We start from the raw sequence: 17864 nt of genomic DNA on the forward strand, positions 1-17864 counted from the left end.
TTAAAAGCCGAACATAAAGCTGCAACACCTGTTAACAATCGATAATCGATGCTCGTATATCCTTCGTGCCTAACACTAGACTAACAGGAGCAAACACTTGTAGAGCAGAATTTACATATAGATGTATCGTTAGTTAAACAAATACGTATATTCTACTCCCTAATAATACTAATTTTGATAGTTAAAATCATGTTGTGTGCAGTACAAGTGACGTATGTATAAATTTTAAATGCAATCATCTTTCTTCTTCTTATCTAGAGATGCTTTCAAAGTGAAACTTTTGCATTAGATAAAACGAATTGATAGATAATATATATGTGTTTTTTAAATACTTAAGCATTAAATATGTAAAGTTAAGTGCTTTTTTACGATATTAAAAAACTTTTCTATCTAGAAAATTCTTCATTAAACGCTAACTAAGTTAACATCTCCCCTTCCTCCTTCTTCTTCTCTCTCTTTTCCTCTTTCTGTCTGCTTAATTTTCACTTCTATCGCATCACGTCACGATACTACGTCAAGTCACGCTATTTATTATCAAATATACGTGCCAGACTGAGAGAAAAATGTTCTACATTTACCTTATTTCTTAAAGGTTATAGCGCTTTTATATTGACTTTCTAGTGCGCATTATAGTAGATAAAAGGAGGAAAATCCCGTTTTTCTAATCGTCTTTCGTGTTTAAAACACCTTTCCTCTGTTATAATATAAAGGAAGGGAGCTTATAGATCGATTAAGTGCAATCAGTGGCCTATGGGCCGGTTAGTATTCAAGATTTCGACCTATTTATCTATCGAAGAAGGGAGACTTTCGGTGTTCCTATCCGCATCAACCAGCGTGTTTAATTAATAAAAAAGCGGATATATCGGCCCTTAGATGTATAAATTTGGCGTTTTTATGCCTAAATCGACGAAATTTTGGCGATTTTATCATATTTTTTTCATCTAGAAAGCCACGTAACTCTATTGAAACAAACACTTTCTGTAATGGAAACACGTTAGCCATGTTACCGCATTATCTGTTTTCATTCAATCTACCGGCAGATACAACGTTTATACACTGATTTAACCTAATTTTTTTCCCCATATAAACAACGAATTTATTCAATTCTCATCAAGAAAATGGCATCCTCTTCTTCGTATATTTATCTATATGTTTGCTAATAATAATTTCCATAAAATCGATCGGATTAGAGCGTAAAAAATAATTAAAAAATACGCATCTAAGCCCCGAAAACTTCTCAGAAATTTAAATTAACTTTTATGGCTCCTAGGTATATTTTTCGGGGGGCATTTCGGTGTTTTCTGGGGTGTTTTCGCTGGCTGGAAACAGTTTTTTTCGGGGGAAAATCGAAGGAAATTAACGAAGAAAGGGGATTTTTCGGTTGGAAAAACGTATCGGCGAGATGATGCGTTTGAAAAATATTTAAATAAATAAATAAATAAATGAAGAATGATAAACATTAATATAAATATATTTATCCAGCGTAACGTCAACTTATGCGCGTGTTTTTTACTTTATTATACGCGCCTACGCGTTAATTATAGAGAAAATTAACGCTTACCTGTTACGTTATTGATGTTTGCACATGATTCAAGTAGTCTTTCTCGCAGCTTCTCTCTCCCTTTCTCTCTCCCAATTCGTCTCTCTGTCATTTATCCTTCTCTCCCCTTTCCCGTTTTGGTGCCGATCCCGTTACCTTGGTTACCGAATCACCTTGTGACATTTTCCTAGTTACGCCCTCTGCTGGGGCCATTTTATAACTTTATAAAAATATATTATTATTTTTTTTTTTTTGTTTTTAATTTTAAATGTTGTTTTTTTATAAAATTAATTCTATTTTGTTTAATTAAGTAATTAATTTATAATGAAAAATATTAATTAAGTTCGTAACTGTTTTAAAAGTTTGTGGTTTTTTTTATATTTAAATTAAAGTTTATTGTTTAGTTAAATTTTATTATAATTTCTTTATATGTGTGTTATATATTTAAAATATTGTAAAATAGTTTATTATTTGAATTTTTTTTAATGAAAATAATATTTTTTAAAGTTTTTCTTAAATGAAAATATATATAATATTAGAGTCGCCATCTGTTGAGATTGTTTGAAATTAATTTCTTTTGCTGACGATTATACATAGATGGCGCTACTATAAATTTTCCTTTCGCGACGAACAGAAGATAAATATAAATAATATTTTTTAAATTAAAAATAAATAAATCAAATTAAAAACGTTTAATTTTACATATTCAAATAGAAATATTAAATTAATGCAATGTAGAATTATCAAAACGAAAACCGTTAGTGGGCGTTTGTTTTTGAAGTGAATAACTTCAGAAACGATTTTGATTAAAATTTTTTTCATAAGTCTTTAAAGTTAATAAAAGATTTTTTGAAAATATGTGAAACGTTTAATAATTCATTGAAAGTTTTAAGTTTAAAAAAGTGTCGACGTGTTTTACAAAATTTAACGTTACTTTTTCGAAACGACACCAACACTTCTTATGTAGCTCATAGTATAAGTCTAATCCTGCAAGATTGTTAAGGTTTTGTTAAATGTGAGATGAATGCTGACGATGATTAATTAATTTGACATTTTTTAAAAATTAAAACAGTTTTCTACTGTAAGGTTTGTTTTAACTTTTTATTTATTATTATTTTTATTTGAATTCAATTTTACAGGAAATTATTTATAAATTTTAAAGAAAATTACAATAAAAATTACAAAAATTTATGCTAATTATTACTAATTATTATTTAACAACTTTGTCGTACAGTCGCGTTGCTTCGCGGCGCGTCAAATTCCGAATTGTTAGTTTTTCAGCGTAAAATAGTAATCTTAAGAGTTTTTACTCTGTGTTTTAGTATTGTGTCGCAACGGGTCGTTGTCTTTTCCAGTTTTTAATGGATAGTTGGATGTTTCGCGGCGAGTAGCGGCCATTAAATTTACAATAGAGAGTATCGCGTCGCTTCGCAGCGCATCCGATTCCGAATCGTTAGTATCGCAGCGTAAAATAAAAATCATAAGGGTTTCTACTCTGTGTTCAGTATTATAACTCATTGTTTCGCGTCATATAGTTACATTTTCTAGATTTTAATAGTATTATACCGCACCGAGTCGCGGCCTTCAGTTTATAATAGAGAGTATCGCGTCCTTCGCAGCGCATCCGATTCCGAATCGTTAGTATCGCAGCGTAAAATAAAAATCATAAGGGTTTCTACTCTGTGTTTAGTATTATAACTCATTGTTTCGCGTCATATAGTTACATTTTCTAGATTTTAATAGTATTATACCGCACCGAGTCGCGGCCTTCAGTTTATAATAGAGAGTATCGCGTCCTTCGCAGCGCATCCGATTCCGAATCGTTAGTATCGCAGCGTAAAATAAAAATCATAAGGGTTTCTACTCTGTGTTTAGTATTATAACTCATTGTTTCGCGTCATATAGTTACATTTTCTAGATTTTAATAGTATTATACCGCACCGAGTCGCGGCCTTCAGTTTATAATAGAGAGTATCGCGTCCTTCGCAGCGCATCCGATTCCGAATCGTTAGTATCGCAGCGTAAAATAAAAATCATAAGGGTTTCTACTCTGTGTTTAGTATTATAACTCATTGTTTCGCGTCATATAGTTACATTTTCTAGATTTTAATAGTATTATACCGCACCGAGTCGCGGCCTTCAGTTTATAATAGAGAGTATCGCGTCCTTCGCAGCGCATCCGATTCCGAATCGTTAGTATCGCAGCGTAAAATAAAAATCATAAGGGTTTCTACTCTGTGTTTAGTATTATAACTCATTGTTTCGCGTCATATAGTTACATTTTCTAGATTTTAATAGTATTATACCGCACCGAGTCGCGGCCTTCAGTTTATAATAGAGAGTATCGCGTCCTTCGCAGCGCATCCGATTCCGAATCGTTAGTATCGCAGCGTAAAATAAAAATCATAAGGGTTTCTACTCTGTGTTTAGTATTATAACTCATTGTTTCGCGTCATATAGTTACATTTTCTAGATTTTAATAGTATTATACCGCACCGAGTCGCGGCCTTCAGTTTATAATAGAGAGTATCGCGTCCTTCGCAGCGCATCCGATTCCGAATCGTTAGTATCGCAGCGTAAAATAAAAATCATAAGGGTTTCTACTCTGTGTTTAGTATTATAACTCATTGTTTCGCGTCATATAGTTACATTTTCTAGATTTTAATAGTATTATACCGCACCGAGTCGCGGCCTTCAGTTTATAATAGAGAGTATCGCGTCCTTCGCAGCGCATCCGATTCCGAATCGTTAGTATCGCAGCGTAAAATAAAAATCATAAGGGTTTCTACTCTGTGTTTAGTATTATAACTCATTGTTTCGCGTCATATAGTTACATTTTCTAGATTTTAATAGTATTATACCGCACCGAGTCGCGGCCTTCAGTTTATAATAGAGAGTATCGCGTCCTTCGCAGCGCATCCGATTCCGAATCGTTAGTATCGCAGCGTAAAATAAAAATCATAAGGGTTTCTACTCTGTGTTTAGTATTATAACTCATTGTTTCGCGTCATATAGTTACATTTTCTAGATTTTAATAGTATTATACCGCACCGAGTCGCGGCCTTCAGTTTATAATAGAGAGTATCGCGTCCTTCGCAGCGCATCCGATTCCGAATCGTTAGTATCGCAGCGTAAAATAAAAATCATAAGGGTTTCTACTCTGTGTTTAGTATTATAACTCATTGTTTCGCGTCATATAGTTACATTTTCTAGATTTTAATAGTATTATACCGCACCGAGTCGCGGCCTTCAGTTTATAATAGAGAGTATCGCGTCCTTCGCAGCGCATCCGATTCCGAATCGTTAGTATCGCAGCGTAAAATAAAAATCATAAGGGTTTCTACTCTGTGTTTAGTATTATAACTCATTGTTTCGCGTCATATAGTTACATTTTCTAGATTTTAATAGTATTATACCGCACCGAGTCGCGGCCTTCAGTTTATAATAGAGAGTATCGCGTCCTTCGCAGCGCATCCGATTCCGAATCGTTAGTATCGCAGCGTAAAATAAAAATCATAAGGGTTTCTACTCTGTGTTTAGTATTATAACTCATTGTTTCGCGTCATATAGTTACATTTTCTAGATTTTAATAGTATTATACCGCACCGAGTCGCGGCCTTCAGTTTATAATAGAGAGTATCGCGTCCTTCGCAGCGCATCCGATTCCGAATCGTTAGTATCGCAGCGTAAAATAAAAATCATAAGGGTTTCTACTCTGTGTTTAGTATTATAACTCATTGTTTCGCGTCATATAGTTACATTTTCTAGATTTTAATAGTATTATACCGCACCGAGTCGCGGCCTTCAGTTTATAATAGAGAGTATCGCGTCCTTCGCAGCGCATCCGATTCCGAATCGTTAGTATCGCAGCGTAAAATAAAAATCATAAGGGTTTCTACTCTGTGTTTAGTATTATAACTCATTGTTTCGCGTCATATAGTTACATTTTCTAGATTTTAATAGTATTATACCGCACCGAGTCGCGGCCTTCAGTTTATAATAGAGAGTATCGCGTCCTTCGCAGCGCATCCGATTCCGAATCGTTAGTATCGCAGCGTAAAATAAAAATCATAAGGGTTTCTACTCTGTGTTTAGTATTATAACTCATTGTTTCGCGTCATATAGTTACATTTTCTAGATTTTAATAGTATTATACCGCACCGAGTCGCGGCCTTCAGTTTATAATAGAGAGTATCGCGTCCTTCGCAGCGCATCCGATTCCGAATCGTTAGTATCGCAGCGTAAAATAAAAATCATAAGGGTTTCTACTCTGTGTTTAGTATTATAACTCATTGTTTCGCGTCATATAGTTACATTTTCTAGATTTTAATAGTATTATACCGCACCGAGTCGCGGCCTTCAGTTTATAATAGAGAGTATCGCGTCCTTCGCAGCGCATCCGATTCCGAATCGTTAGTATCGCAGCGTAAAATAAAAATCATAAGGGTTTCTACTCTGTGTTTAGTATTATAACTCATTGTTTCGCGTCATATAGTTACATTTTCTAGATTTTAATAGTATTATACCGCACCGAGTCGCGGCCTTCAGTTTATAATAGAGAGTATCGCGTCCTTCGCAGCGCATCCGATTCCGAATCGTTAGTATCGCAGCGTAAAATAAAAATCATAAGGGTTTCTACTCTGTGTTTAGTATTATAACTCATTGTTTCGCGTCATATAGTTACATTTTCTAGATTTTAATAGTATTATACCGCACCGAGTCGCGGCCTTCAGTTTATAATAGAGAGTATCGCGTCCTTCGCAGCGCATCCGATTCCGAATCGTTAGTATCGCAGCGTAAAATAAAAATCATAAGGGTTTCTACTCTGTGTTTAGTATTATAACTCATTGTTTCGCGTCATATAGTTACATTTTCTAGATTTTAATAGTATTATACCGCACCGAGTCGCGGCCTTCAGTTTATAATAGAGAGTATCGCGTCCTTCGCAGCGCATCCGATTCCGAATCGTTAGTATCGCAGCGTAAAATAAAAATCATAAGGGTTTCTACTCTGTGTTTAGTATTATAACTCATTGTTTCGCGTCATATAGTTACATTTTCTAGATTTTAATAGTATTATACCGCACCGAGTCGCGGCCTTCAGTTTATAATAGAGAGTATCGCGTCCTTCGCAGCGCATCCGATTCCGAATCGTTAGTATCGCAGCGTAAAATAAAAATCATAAGGGTTTCTACTCTGTGTTTAGTATTATAACTCATTGTTTCGCGTCATATAGTTACATTTTCTAGATTTTAATAGTATTATACCGCACCGAGTCGCGGCCTTCAGTTTATAATAGAGAGTATCGCGTCCTTCGCAGCGCATCCGATTCCGAATCGTTAGTATCGCAGCGTAAAATAAAAATCATAAGGGTTTCTACTCTGTGTTTAGTATTATAACTCATTGTTTCGCGTCATATAGTTACATTTTCTAGATTTTAATAGTATTATACCGCACCGAGTCGCGGCCTTCAGTTTATAATAGAGAGTATCGCGTCCTTCGCAGCGCATCCGATTCCGAATCGTTAGTATCGCAGCGTAAAATAAAAATCATAAGGGTTTCTACTCTGTGTTTAGTATTATAACTCATTGTTTCGCGTCATATAGTTACATTTTCTAGATTTTAATAGTATTATACCGCACCGAGTCGCGGCCTTCAGTTTATAATAGAGAGTATCGCGTCCTTCGCAGCGCATCCGATTCCGAATCGTTAGTATCGCAGCGTAAAATAAAAATCATAAGGGTTTCTACTCTGTGTTTAGTATTATAACTCATTGTTTCGCGTCATATAGTTACATTTTCTAGATTTTAATAGTATTATACCGCACCGAGTCGCGGCCTTCAGTTTATAATAGAGAGTATCGCGTCCTTCGCAGCGCATCCGATTCCGAATCGTTAGTATCGCAGCGTAAAATAAAAATCATAAGGGTTTCTACTCTGTGTTTAGTATTATAACTCATTGTTTCGCGTCATATAGTTACATTTTCTAGATTTTAATAGTATTATACCGCACCGAGTCGCGGCCTTCAGTTTATAATAGAGAGTATCGCGTCCTTCGCAGCGCATCCGATTCCGAATCGTTAGTATCGCAGCGTAAAATAAAAATCATAAGGGTTTCTACTCTGTGTTTAGTATTATAACTCATTGTTTCGCGTCATATAGTTACATTTTCTAGATTTTAATAGTATTATACCGCACCGAGTCGCGGCCTTCAGTTTATAATAGAGAGTATCGCGTCCTTCGCAGCGCATCCGATTCCGAATCGTTAGTATCGCAGCGTAAAATAAAAATCATAAGGGTTTCTACTCTGTGTTTAGTATTATAACTCATTGTTTCGCGTCATATAGTTACATTTTCTAGATTTTAATAGTATTATACCGCACCGAGTCGCGGCCTTCAGTTTATAATAGAGAGTATCGCGTCCTTCGCAGCGCATCCGATTCCGAATTGTTAGTATCGCAGCGTAAAATAAAAATCATAAGGGTTTCTACTCTGTGTTTAGTATTATAACTCATTGTTTCGCGTCATATAGTTACATTTTCTAGATTTTAATAGTATTATACCGCACCGAGTCGCGGCCTTCAGTTTATAATAGAGAGTATCGCGTCCTTCGCAGCGCATCCGATTCCGAATCGTTAGTATCGCAGCGTAAAATAAAAATCATAAGGGTTTCTACTCTGTGTTTAGTATTATAACTCATTGTTTCGCGTCATATAGTTACATTTTCTAGATTTTAATAGTATTATACCGCACCGAGTCGCGGCCTTCAGTTTATAATAGAGAGTATCGCGTCCTTCGCAGCGCATCCGATTCCGAATCGTTAGTATCGCAGCGTAAAATAAAAATCATAAGGGTTTCTACTCTGTGTTTAGTATTATAACTCATTGTTTCGCGTCATATAGTTACATTTTCTAGATTTTAATAGTATTATACCGCACCGAGTCGCGGCCTTCAGTTTATAATAGAGAGTATCGCGTCCTTCGCAGCGCATCCGATTCCGAATCGTTAGTATCGCAGCGTAAAATAAAAATCATAAGGGTTTCTACTCTGTGTTTAGTATTATAACTCATTGTTTCGCGTCATACAGTTACATTTTCTGGATTTTAATAGTATTATACCGCATCGAGTCGCGACCTTCAGTTTATAATAGAGAGTATCGCGTCCTTCGCAGCGCATCCGATTCCGAATTGTTAGTATCGCAATTAAATATACATTTAAATAAACGAAAGTCTGTATTTTTGCTTTTTAATCGAGTCGCGTCGCGTTTCATATCGATTAGTTTAATATTAACAAATTAATTGTTAGTTTTTTTTTTTTAGTGAATTTCTTGTAACTGTTGTTAATTAAACTTTTTTCAAATTAGTTTCGTAACTTTCCCGGCCAAACTTTAAAACTGCGTGCAGCGCCATCTGTTACGAGATTTTATTTTAAAAACTTTTTATATTATTAATTATTATAAAATAAAAAACTTAAATCAACACCTTAATGCTTGCTGAGAAATTTTTAATTAAACGAACGTTTTCGGCCTCATCTATAGGCCATCATCAGGTCGAAATACAAAAATTGGAACGCTTACGTTCCATACATAGAATACAAAATTCAAACTAAACGTTTTTTAAAAAATGGAACTAATTAACGAAAAAAATAAAAAATAAATAAATAAATAAACATATAGTGAGAAACTAGAAAAACAACAATAATAATAACAAACGAACATAATATCAATATTACCTATCCTAACTAGAAATAATTCAATTTAAATATAACTAAGTTCATGCCCCTCCTATAAGTTTTTAAGGGCATATTTCCAAGCCGAAGGAAGACCTTCCGCGTCCCTTGCGTTAATACATTTATCTTTTAGCTTACTTCTGTAAATTTCCATTTTTTCCGCTGTTCTCGCCAAAGTTGGGGAATGTACCTGTTTTATGATTCTCGCCTCATTCCACCGTACCACTGATCCTTCAGCTTGCCCCATCTGGGCTAGTACTGTTGTATTGGACCCTTTTCTAATATCATACTTATGTTCCTTCATCCTAATTCCTAAGTTTCTAGTAGTAACCCCCACGTACTCTTTATTAATGCCTAACAGCTGGTTCTCGTAAGGGATCTTATACACACCTGCCTTATCTTCTTTTTTAACTAATCCTTTATCGTTTCTAAGTATTTTATACAAATGGGCCCTTTGTATAAAATACTTAGAAACGATAAAGGATTAGTTAAAAAAGAAGATAAGGCAGGTGTGTATAAGATCCCTTACGAGAACCAGCTGTTAGGCATTAATAAAGAGTACGTGGGGGTTACTACTAGAAACTTAGGAATTAGGATGAAGGAACATAAGTATGATATTAGAAAAGGGTCCAATACAACAGTACTAGCCCAGATGGGGCAAGCTGAAGGATCAGTGGTACGGTGGAATGAGGCGAGAATCATAAAACAGGTACATTCCCCAACTTTGGCGAGAACAGCGGAAAAAATGGAAATTTACAGAAGTAAGCTAAAAGATAAATGTATTAACGCAAGGGACGCGGAAGGTCTTCCTTCGGCTTGGAAATATGCCCTTAAAAACTTATAGGAGGGGCATGAACTTAGTTATATTTAAATTGAATTATTTCTAGTTAGGATAGGTAATATTGATATTATGTTCGTTTGTTATTATTATTGTTGTTTTTCTAGTTTCTCACTATATGTTTATTTATTTATTTATTTTTTATTTTTTTCGTTAATTAGTTCCATTTTTTAAAAAACGTTTAGTTTGAATTTTGTATTCTATGTATGGAACGTAAGCGTTCCAATTTTTGTATTTCGACCTGATGATGGCCTATAGATGAGGCCGAAAACGTTCGTTTAATTAAAAATTTCTCAGCAAGCATTAAGGTGTTGATTTAAGTTTTTTATTTAATTCTGCTGGGTACGAGTATGAATCAGTTATTATAAAATGGCAAAAACTTAATTCTGAGGTAGAGGTTGAGGTTTAATACGAGATACGACAGGTAACCCCATCTATCTCCCCACCTGCTTGACCTTTAACCTCCAAAATTTAGTAGCATCAATTTCACTAATACCCATATCTCCTGCAAAATTTCAGAAAATTTTTGACAAAAGGCACGGGAGTTATTAAGCTTCAAAGAGGGTGAAGAAAATCGTTTCCCCCACCCCAACTTTTTTCGCATTTCTCTACGTTTCAATGTGCCCCGAATCCAAAAATATATAAAAATCTTGGGTTGTCATGTCTTGACCGATCGCCATACTTTCTCGCAATTACTTTCCCGGTTATATAGTAACCGGGAAAGTAATATTTAATAATTGAAGCATAAATACTTCATTATAATCATCATCATCATCATCGGTGGCATAAAGTTAAGCTTTTATGCTTAGTTTTTACGCATTTTGTTTTTCACCCATCATCATTATCATATGCTTTATCTTATGATGATGATGATGATGATGAACAAGGAATAAGGTAGTGAGGACATGATTGAAAGCTAAGCACAAAAGCTCAGCTCTTATACTTCTTGTTTATCATCATATCATGATATGCTGAGCTTATGATGAAATGATGAGGATGATGAACGAGCTGTTAAGAGAGGAGCGAATGAATACAGGATTGAAAGATGCTCAAATTCATGTTTAACTTCTATATTTCTCGTTTATCATCATTACCATATCATGGTAAGCTAGGGATGATATGGTTATCATCATTACCATATCATGGTAAGTAGAGATGAATGTGCTGAAAATTGACTCGAAAATTATTTCACATTACCTTTTATGATCAAATTGAAAAGTTTTTAAGGATTTTCTTTTGTAAAATAACTCGATAAAAATCTGTTTTACGTGTATTCTCTACAATATTATATATTGTAGAGAATACGGTAATATATATATATTTTTTCTTCTTAAAATAGCCTTTATTCTTTTAATAAGGCTTTTTACTCGAGTATAATATGACGTGACAATACGTCAGAAGTGGTGACACGTGAGTTATGATTTGTCTCATGGGATTTAAGAGAAAACTCTTAAATAATTTGATCGAATTTATTGATATGTATAAATATAGAAAACACGAGTTTTCTACTCGTAAAGTAAATGATCATTTTTACATATAAACCCGTTAAGTCAATTTATCAACAAATTTTGTATATACAACATGTTGCTAAGCAACTATAACCTATACAATAAAATAAAGCTACCTTTTTATATATTATTATTATTATTTTCTAATTGTTTTTCCAACCGTTAATTCATTTTTTTAAAAATCACGTAATAAAAATTTAGCATTCCAGCACTTCAGGAATTTTTTTCCCTCTTTAATTTCCACTTCTAAAATATTTTTAACGCGTAAAAAACTTTTTATATAATAAATTTATTGTTTTAACGTGTTATAATTCGATTCGGAAGTAGGATATACCCGTATAAAAGGTTTTATTTTTCTTTACTGCGAGTGTCACGTCAGGCAAACTCTATACAAAATTATACTTTACGGCGAATTTAAGATATATTTTTATACTTTTTAAGGTAAATTGAGATTTAAATTAATTGTAGAAGTAGATTTTAGTGTATTTTTTTAAAAAAAATAATAAAATCTTATATAAAAATCGTTGTTTAAATGTAAACTCTTCATCTTCTTCATCCACTCGTGATGCTTCTTTACAAGCTTATTTAATATAATTTTCATCTTATAATAAATTTTAAATGGTTTATAATTATTAAAACGTTATTTTTCTAAATAATTTTCTTTTAAACTTTAAATTATAATTTAATTAAATCGCTATCGATTATAAATTCCCATCACTTCTACTCATTGGGTATCAATTTATATTCTAAAAAAATAAATAAATAAATAAAATAAATTATATAAATATTTTTTTAAAAGAAAAATTATATTAAATAGTAATTTTTAAAATATTTTATTTAATTATTTTTACTTACAATTAAATATTTATTATTAAAAAATTAATATTGAAATTTAATTTAATATCACCATTTAATTTTATAAAGGAGAAAAAAGCTATTATTATTATTATTATTATTTTAAATATATAAAGTATATTAAAATTATTTTATTAATATATTAAAAAAAATAATTTCTTAACCTTTGTATGAAAAATCATAAATAATTTTACAATAAAGTCTGTTTATTCTCTTCCAGACTATTTATAGAGCAAAGTAATATCATCTTCAATAACTTGGAGTAATTAGAAGTTATAGTATATATTTAAAAGAATATAATAATAAATAATGTATAAAATGTATTATTTGATTTTGAAATAAATAGCAACTTCAATAAAGTTTGATGTAATAAAATGTACATAAATATGTCTTCCTTCTTAAATATATAACCTTAATAAATTTAAAAGTTTTCTTTATTATCGTAGAGTCGAATGTTGTAAAAATTTAATAATAAAAATATTCATAAGTGATTCGAGTTAATTTTTTTTTTTTTTTTTTAATATAGGCCCTATATTATTAAAATATACGTCTAATATTTGGGTAAAAATTCTTATGTGTAGAATAGGTCAAAGGTCATTTAAAAGTCTGTTTTGTTTAACTTTATTAGTTACATTTTTTATGCATAAAAGCTGTTCCTGCATTCTTTGTTTCCATCCCTAATAATTTCTACCATTTGTCTTCAGATTTGTTCGGGAGATGTTAAGGGGTGGGCCATAACTCCCGAATTAATAGTTCGATTTTCTTGAAAATTTCTAGAAATATTTCCTTCTAATACACGAACCGACCTGTAAAATTTCAGAAATTTTCGGCAAAAGGCACGGGAGTTATTAAGCTTCAAAGTGGGTGAAAAAATCGTATCCCCACACAGAAAAACCCCCAAACTTTTTTGAATTTTTCGACGTTTCAAAGTCCCCCGAGTCTAAAAAAAACGCAAACATTTTGCGAGATAATTTTTTGACTGACAGCCAAACTTTCCTTGTGTTATATATAATATAACAGCCAGGAAAGTAAAAGTAATTAAACACTTTGATCCTTAGCTTCAAGTAAATTCTGGCTACCCACTAATAATATATTTACAGGCCTCCTTGTATTATATGTATTTAAACAAATAAGTATTATTCTTATTTTATATTTAAAAAAAAACACATTATTATTATTTTTAATTGCATAAATACAACCGAAATTATATGGAATAATTAATGATTTTTTACAGTGTATAATTACATAATTTTTAAATTAATTAATTAATAACACGCGATTTTTTATACATTAACAATAAAATTTAATTTTTAAATTTAAAAGTTCCATTTGGATATATATATTTTTATCTTGTTTACAGTCTTTTCGGTGCATATTATTTATTAATTAATTTAATAAATTAATTTTGCCGGGTTTATATATATATATATATATATATATTTATTTATCCTGGTGATTTTTGTGTAAATAATAATGTGGGCATTATTGCTAACGGTTTTAACAGTTAACATTCTGTTTGTATTCTACGTTGGAGATTTTGAAAAGGAAGAATGTCGGCAATGTCGTTAGATCAATCATAATGAATGATAATCTAACGATCGAAATTTTTCGTGAATAACGAAGATTTCTGAGCATAATAACGATATTTGGAATTAATTTTTATAATTTATTCCGAAGTATTAATGAATATTTTAACGATAATTCCTATAAATGGAATTGTTAAGTGTTCTAAGAGAGCATTTTTCTTCTTCAGTTAACGAAGCATATTCACTAGGAAAAAAAAAAACTTCTATTAATGCAGTTTTATCTTCATTTTATCAAAATGTTTCGGAATTTTTACACTTTTTCTGATGATTAGAGCGTGTTTTTATTCTATTTTCTTCCGTTTAATAAGGTTATTACGTTGATTGAAAGACATTTTTATCACTTCTCCGATTTCAGAAACAATTTCATCCGTGCTGTCTAATTTGTAAATAGTCTTATTTTTCTCGAAAATAGAAATATTTTACTTGAAATTTTCAATAGAAAAACATCTTCCTCACCGTTTTATCCAATTTCCGAATTACTAAATCCATGTAAAGGCACATTAGCCGTGGATGCAAACTCACATGTTTAAGCCGAGTTCGTTTATGGTCTTACTAAATTCTCGGTAATATTCGGCAGAAGAATGGTTCCCGTTAATTTTCTCGTTGATTAATTCCGACTCGTCTTCATCCTTTTTACCTTTATTGTTTATCAGATTTTGTTTGTCAGTTTCTTTATCTTCTAAATTTGGTGTCATGCATCTTAATTCGTCCATCACGTAATCTTGAGAGCTCTGACTTTTGGTGTCACTCAAATTTGCTACAGCTTCTGGTCTGGACCCGTTATCTTCATTGTGTAATCCCGTTTGAAGCTTTTCTTTGAACGCATCTTCGCCGTTTGTGTAAGAATATGGAGGAGGAGCAATGACACCGCTTCCTGTTTCTTGTACAGTTCTTGTGACCACTTCCGGTTCTACGGGATATAACTGTTTATCGTTGTGGGAAGGATGAATGGTGTTAGCTGTGTTATTAAATCGCGATTTTTTATAAAATGACATGAAAAAAGCTTTGCAATAGATAAGTCTTAGGAGGAGGAATATGATGCCAATGGCTATAAGTGAAGGTCCGATACCCATGACCGTAATTTCTAGTTCCAGAAGGTTGAAGGTGGTGTTAACACCGATCAAAGTTATAGTCAAGCCGAATATGAAAAGGATCAATCCTATAACAATAAGCACATCCGGGCCGAAGGCAGCACGTGGAGGATTCACGTTGTTGGACACAATCACGCCGCTTTCTTCGTCGGATTTCGGAGATTTATCCATTCTCGAAGCCGGTCCCCAATGTACTGTACGAGATTTAGCTGATTTTCCGTTTGGATGGACGATTTCTTTTTCCATTTTCATTCATAATCAGTTTTATATTAATCGAACTCCGCCCGAGAACCTGCACGATAGAAATTAAATCCGTCATAACTCAATTAGAATTTCTTTAAGAAACACGAAACGCGACGATTAATTTAAGTTTCGCATGCCGCATTTAACATCACTCTGAGCTAATTCAGGTATAAAATTAAATTTTTCCCTGGCTATCAATTCAGAACTGTTATAAAATTACAAAGTTTCAGTTTTACGCTACTTACCGTCAGCCGCATCGGGTCAAGGTCGACAATTTGGTAAGTTTAATGAGAAGAGAAGATGCTTTCGTGTACCGATGCCATTTTGCCAAATCCAATGTCGTGCAACTTTCATACGAGTTTGGGCTTTTTCCCCTTCTCATTAGCACAGGAATGGCTATTTAACTGTATCCGATAGCGACGAATGTTTTGAAACGGATTCCGATGTAAAACTTTTATGAGCTTTAATTATTTATCGAGGACAATACGTAGAAGACGGGAAAGGGAATTTTCTTGTTTGTTTCAATTAGCGGGGGAAAAAAACTATTATGAATAAGTCAATGTCGCATTTTATTTTTTTCATAATATTTTATAATTTATTTTTTTAAACTAAAAATTGATTTTATATCGATCAATTTGCGGGTTTTTTAGTGCTAAAAGTTTCTATTTATGGGCTATTTTATAATTTTGTTATCTTGTAATTTGGCATTTTTCCTGTAGCCATTTCTAATAATGGATGATACAGTATTTCTGAACATTTTATATTTAAATTTGTTATAAAGTTAACAATTTCTAGTTGTAAGTACGATATAATTTTATAAATTTTATTTTTCTGTTAAAATAAATCTGACATACGTATCGATTTCAATATTTTTAAAAATTAAAATGTCTATTTTTTGGCTATTTTATAAATTTTTTTTATTATTAATTTGGCATTTTTGTGCATATGACCACGTGTAAGCTCCGTACACGTTTCGTAATTGAGAACTGTTAATTATTGCATCCGTTAGTGAATTTTATATATTAAACTTGAATTTTAAGCTCGCTGCGAGTATTTAACATTAAATTATACGATCTTAATGCTTTCCTCGTAACTAAATCGCAAAGATTTATAACAATTTTAATGTTTTTTAATCGATAATTCTCACATTTTATAACTTTATAACAGGAATTTAGCTGTTTTTAAAAGCCTAAAGTACTGAAATTTTTCTAGGAACAATTATAATTCCGTTACATAAAAAATTAATGAAGAAAAGTAGCAATAACGGCACTCAAATAATAATAATAATAATAATTTTATAAGCTTCTTATACATTTAAACGATTGTAGCGCCGATTTATCGACTAGATTTCTAATTATTCTTTAACTTTATAGCTATAAATTACTGTTTTTTACATCCGTAATTAAATGAAAATTTTCTTGGAACGGATATGATTTTTCCCTGTATAAAAATTTACTACAAAAGGTAGCAATGTCAGGCAACACAGCAGGAAATAACTGTTGCGTTGGGAAAGTCATTAGATTCAGAACATTACTGGAAAAGGTCGAATACCTTTCTTGGCATTAAAGAATCGCAATTTAGTAAAAACCCAACTCGAATATAAATAAATAAGGATTAAAATTCATATAAAATATACCCTTTTTTTTTTTAAATATTGTAAGTAGAATTTATTGATAGGTTACTTTAATAAACGTTTCCGTGTTTGTATGTCGAATTTTCTCAACGTTAAGAATCGATAACGTTACAAAAATATTTTTAGCGACAAATACCGAGAAAGAAATGAAGGAAAAAAAACCTATTATTAAGTAAGAAATAATGATTTTTTTTAAATATTAAAAAAAAATAATGCAATTAAATATTACCCAGTTCGTTTATTTATATCATTAATTTTTAAAAAAGTCTCATTAATTAATAATTAGTAATTAACTCGTGTATATGTACTGTACAGTACTATAGGTAAACGTATTTAAATATATATACGTACTGTACACTGGTAGCATATTTGAATGAGAATTAAGTTTTAAAATATTTATTCAACGCATTTAATCAATTGTTCTACTTTTTATAAAGAATATAAGGGTCCTAAATTCAGTTTAAATTTTTAAAAATATATATATGAGTACGTAGAAGCCAATTAATGTTAAACTATGCACCCGACAGATCGAGCACATGTTTATACTACGATCGGCTTTACGTGTAATTATTTTTAATATAAGAATATCGAGTTAATGAGGCGTTTTTAATTGTGTAATTAAGGTTACATACCTGAAAATTTTTCGCCTTAAATCCGACATGTTACCTCCTTTATGTGGCAACGAGTGAAAATCCTTTCAGCTCAGCTTGAAGCAGACAGCTGAGCTTAAACCATACTCAGCTATGTTTGTCCAATCGTTTCCAAGGTGATACGATACAGGTTGTCATTTATCACGTGACATCACTTTACGTCTCTTTATTTCTTCCAGTATATCGAATCTTGT

The 17864-nt window shown here is 32.1% G+C and overlaps 1 protein-coding gene across 1 annotated transcript; it reads right to left on the reverse strand.

Moving 5' to 3' along the window:
- Window positions 1–14112: 14112 nt before the first annotated feature.
- On the reverse strand, window positions 14113–17864 carry LOC136986761 (uncharacterized). The gene is made up of 2 exons (XM_067284363.1): window positions 17653–17864; window positions 14113–15436 (listed from the first exon to the last, which is right to left on the reverse strand). Exon 2 carries the CDS (start codon window positions 15394–15396, stop codon window positions 14572–14574), a length of 825 nt encoding a protein of 274 aa, XP_067140464.1. The 5' UTR covers window positions 15397–15436; window positions 17653–17864; the 3' UTR covers window positions 14113–14571.

The sequence above is a fragment of the Centruroides vittatus genome, unplaced genomic scaffold (assembly GCF_030686945.1).
Source record: "Centruroides vittatus isolate TY-2023 unplaced genomic scaffold, ASM3068694v2 scaffold_1172, whole genome shotgun sequence".
NCBI classification, from domain to species: Eukaryota; Metazoa; Arthropoda; class Arachnida; order Scorpiones; family Buthidae; genus Centruroides; species Centruroides vittatus.

What these genes read in the sequence shown, in the direction of transcription:
- LOC136986761 (XM_067284363.1), bottom strand. Translation starts at nt 15,396, where the DNA reads ATGAAAATGGAAAAAGAAATCGTCCATCCAAACGGAAAATCAGCTAAA.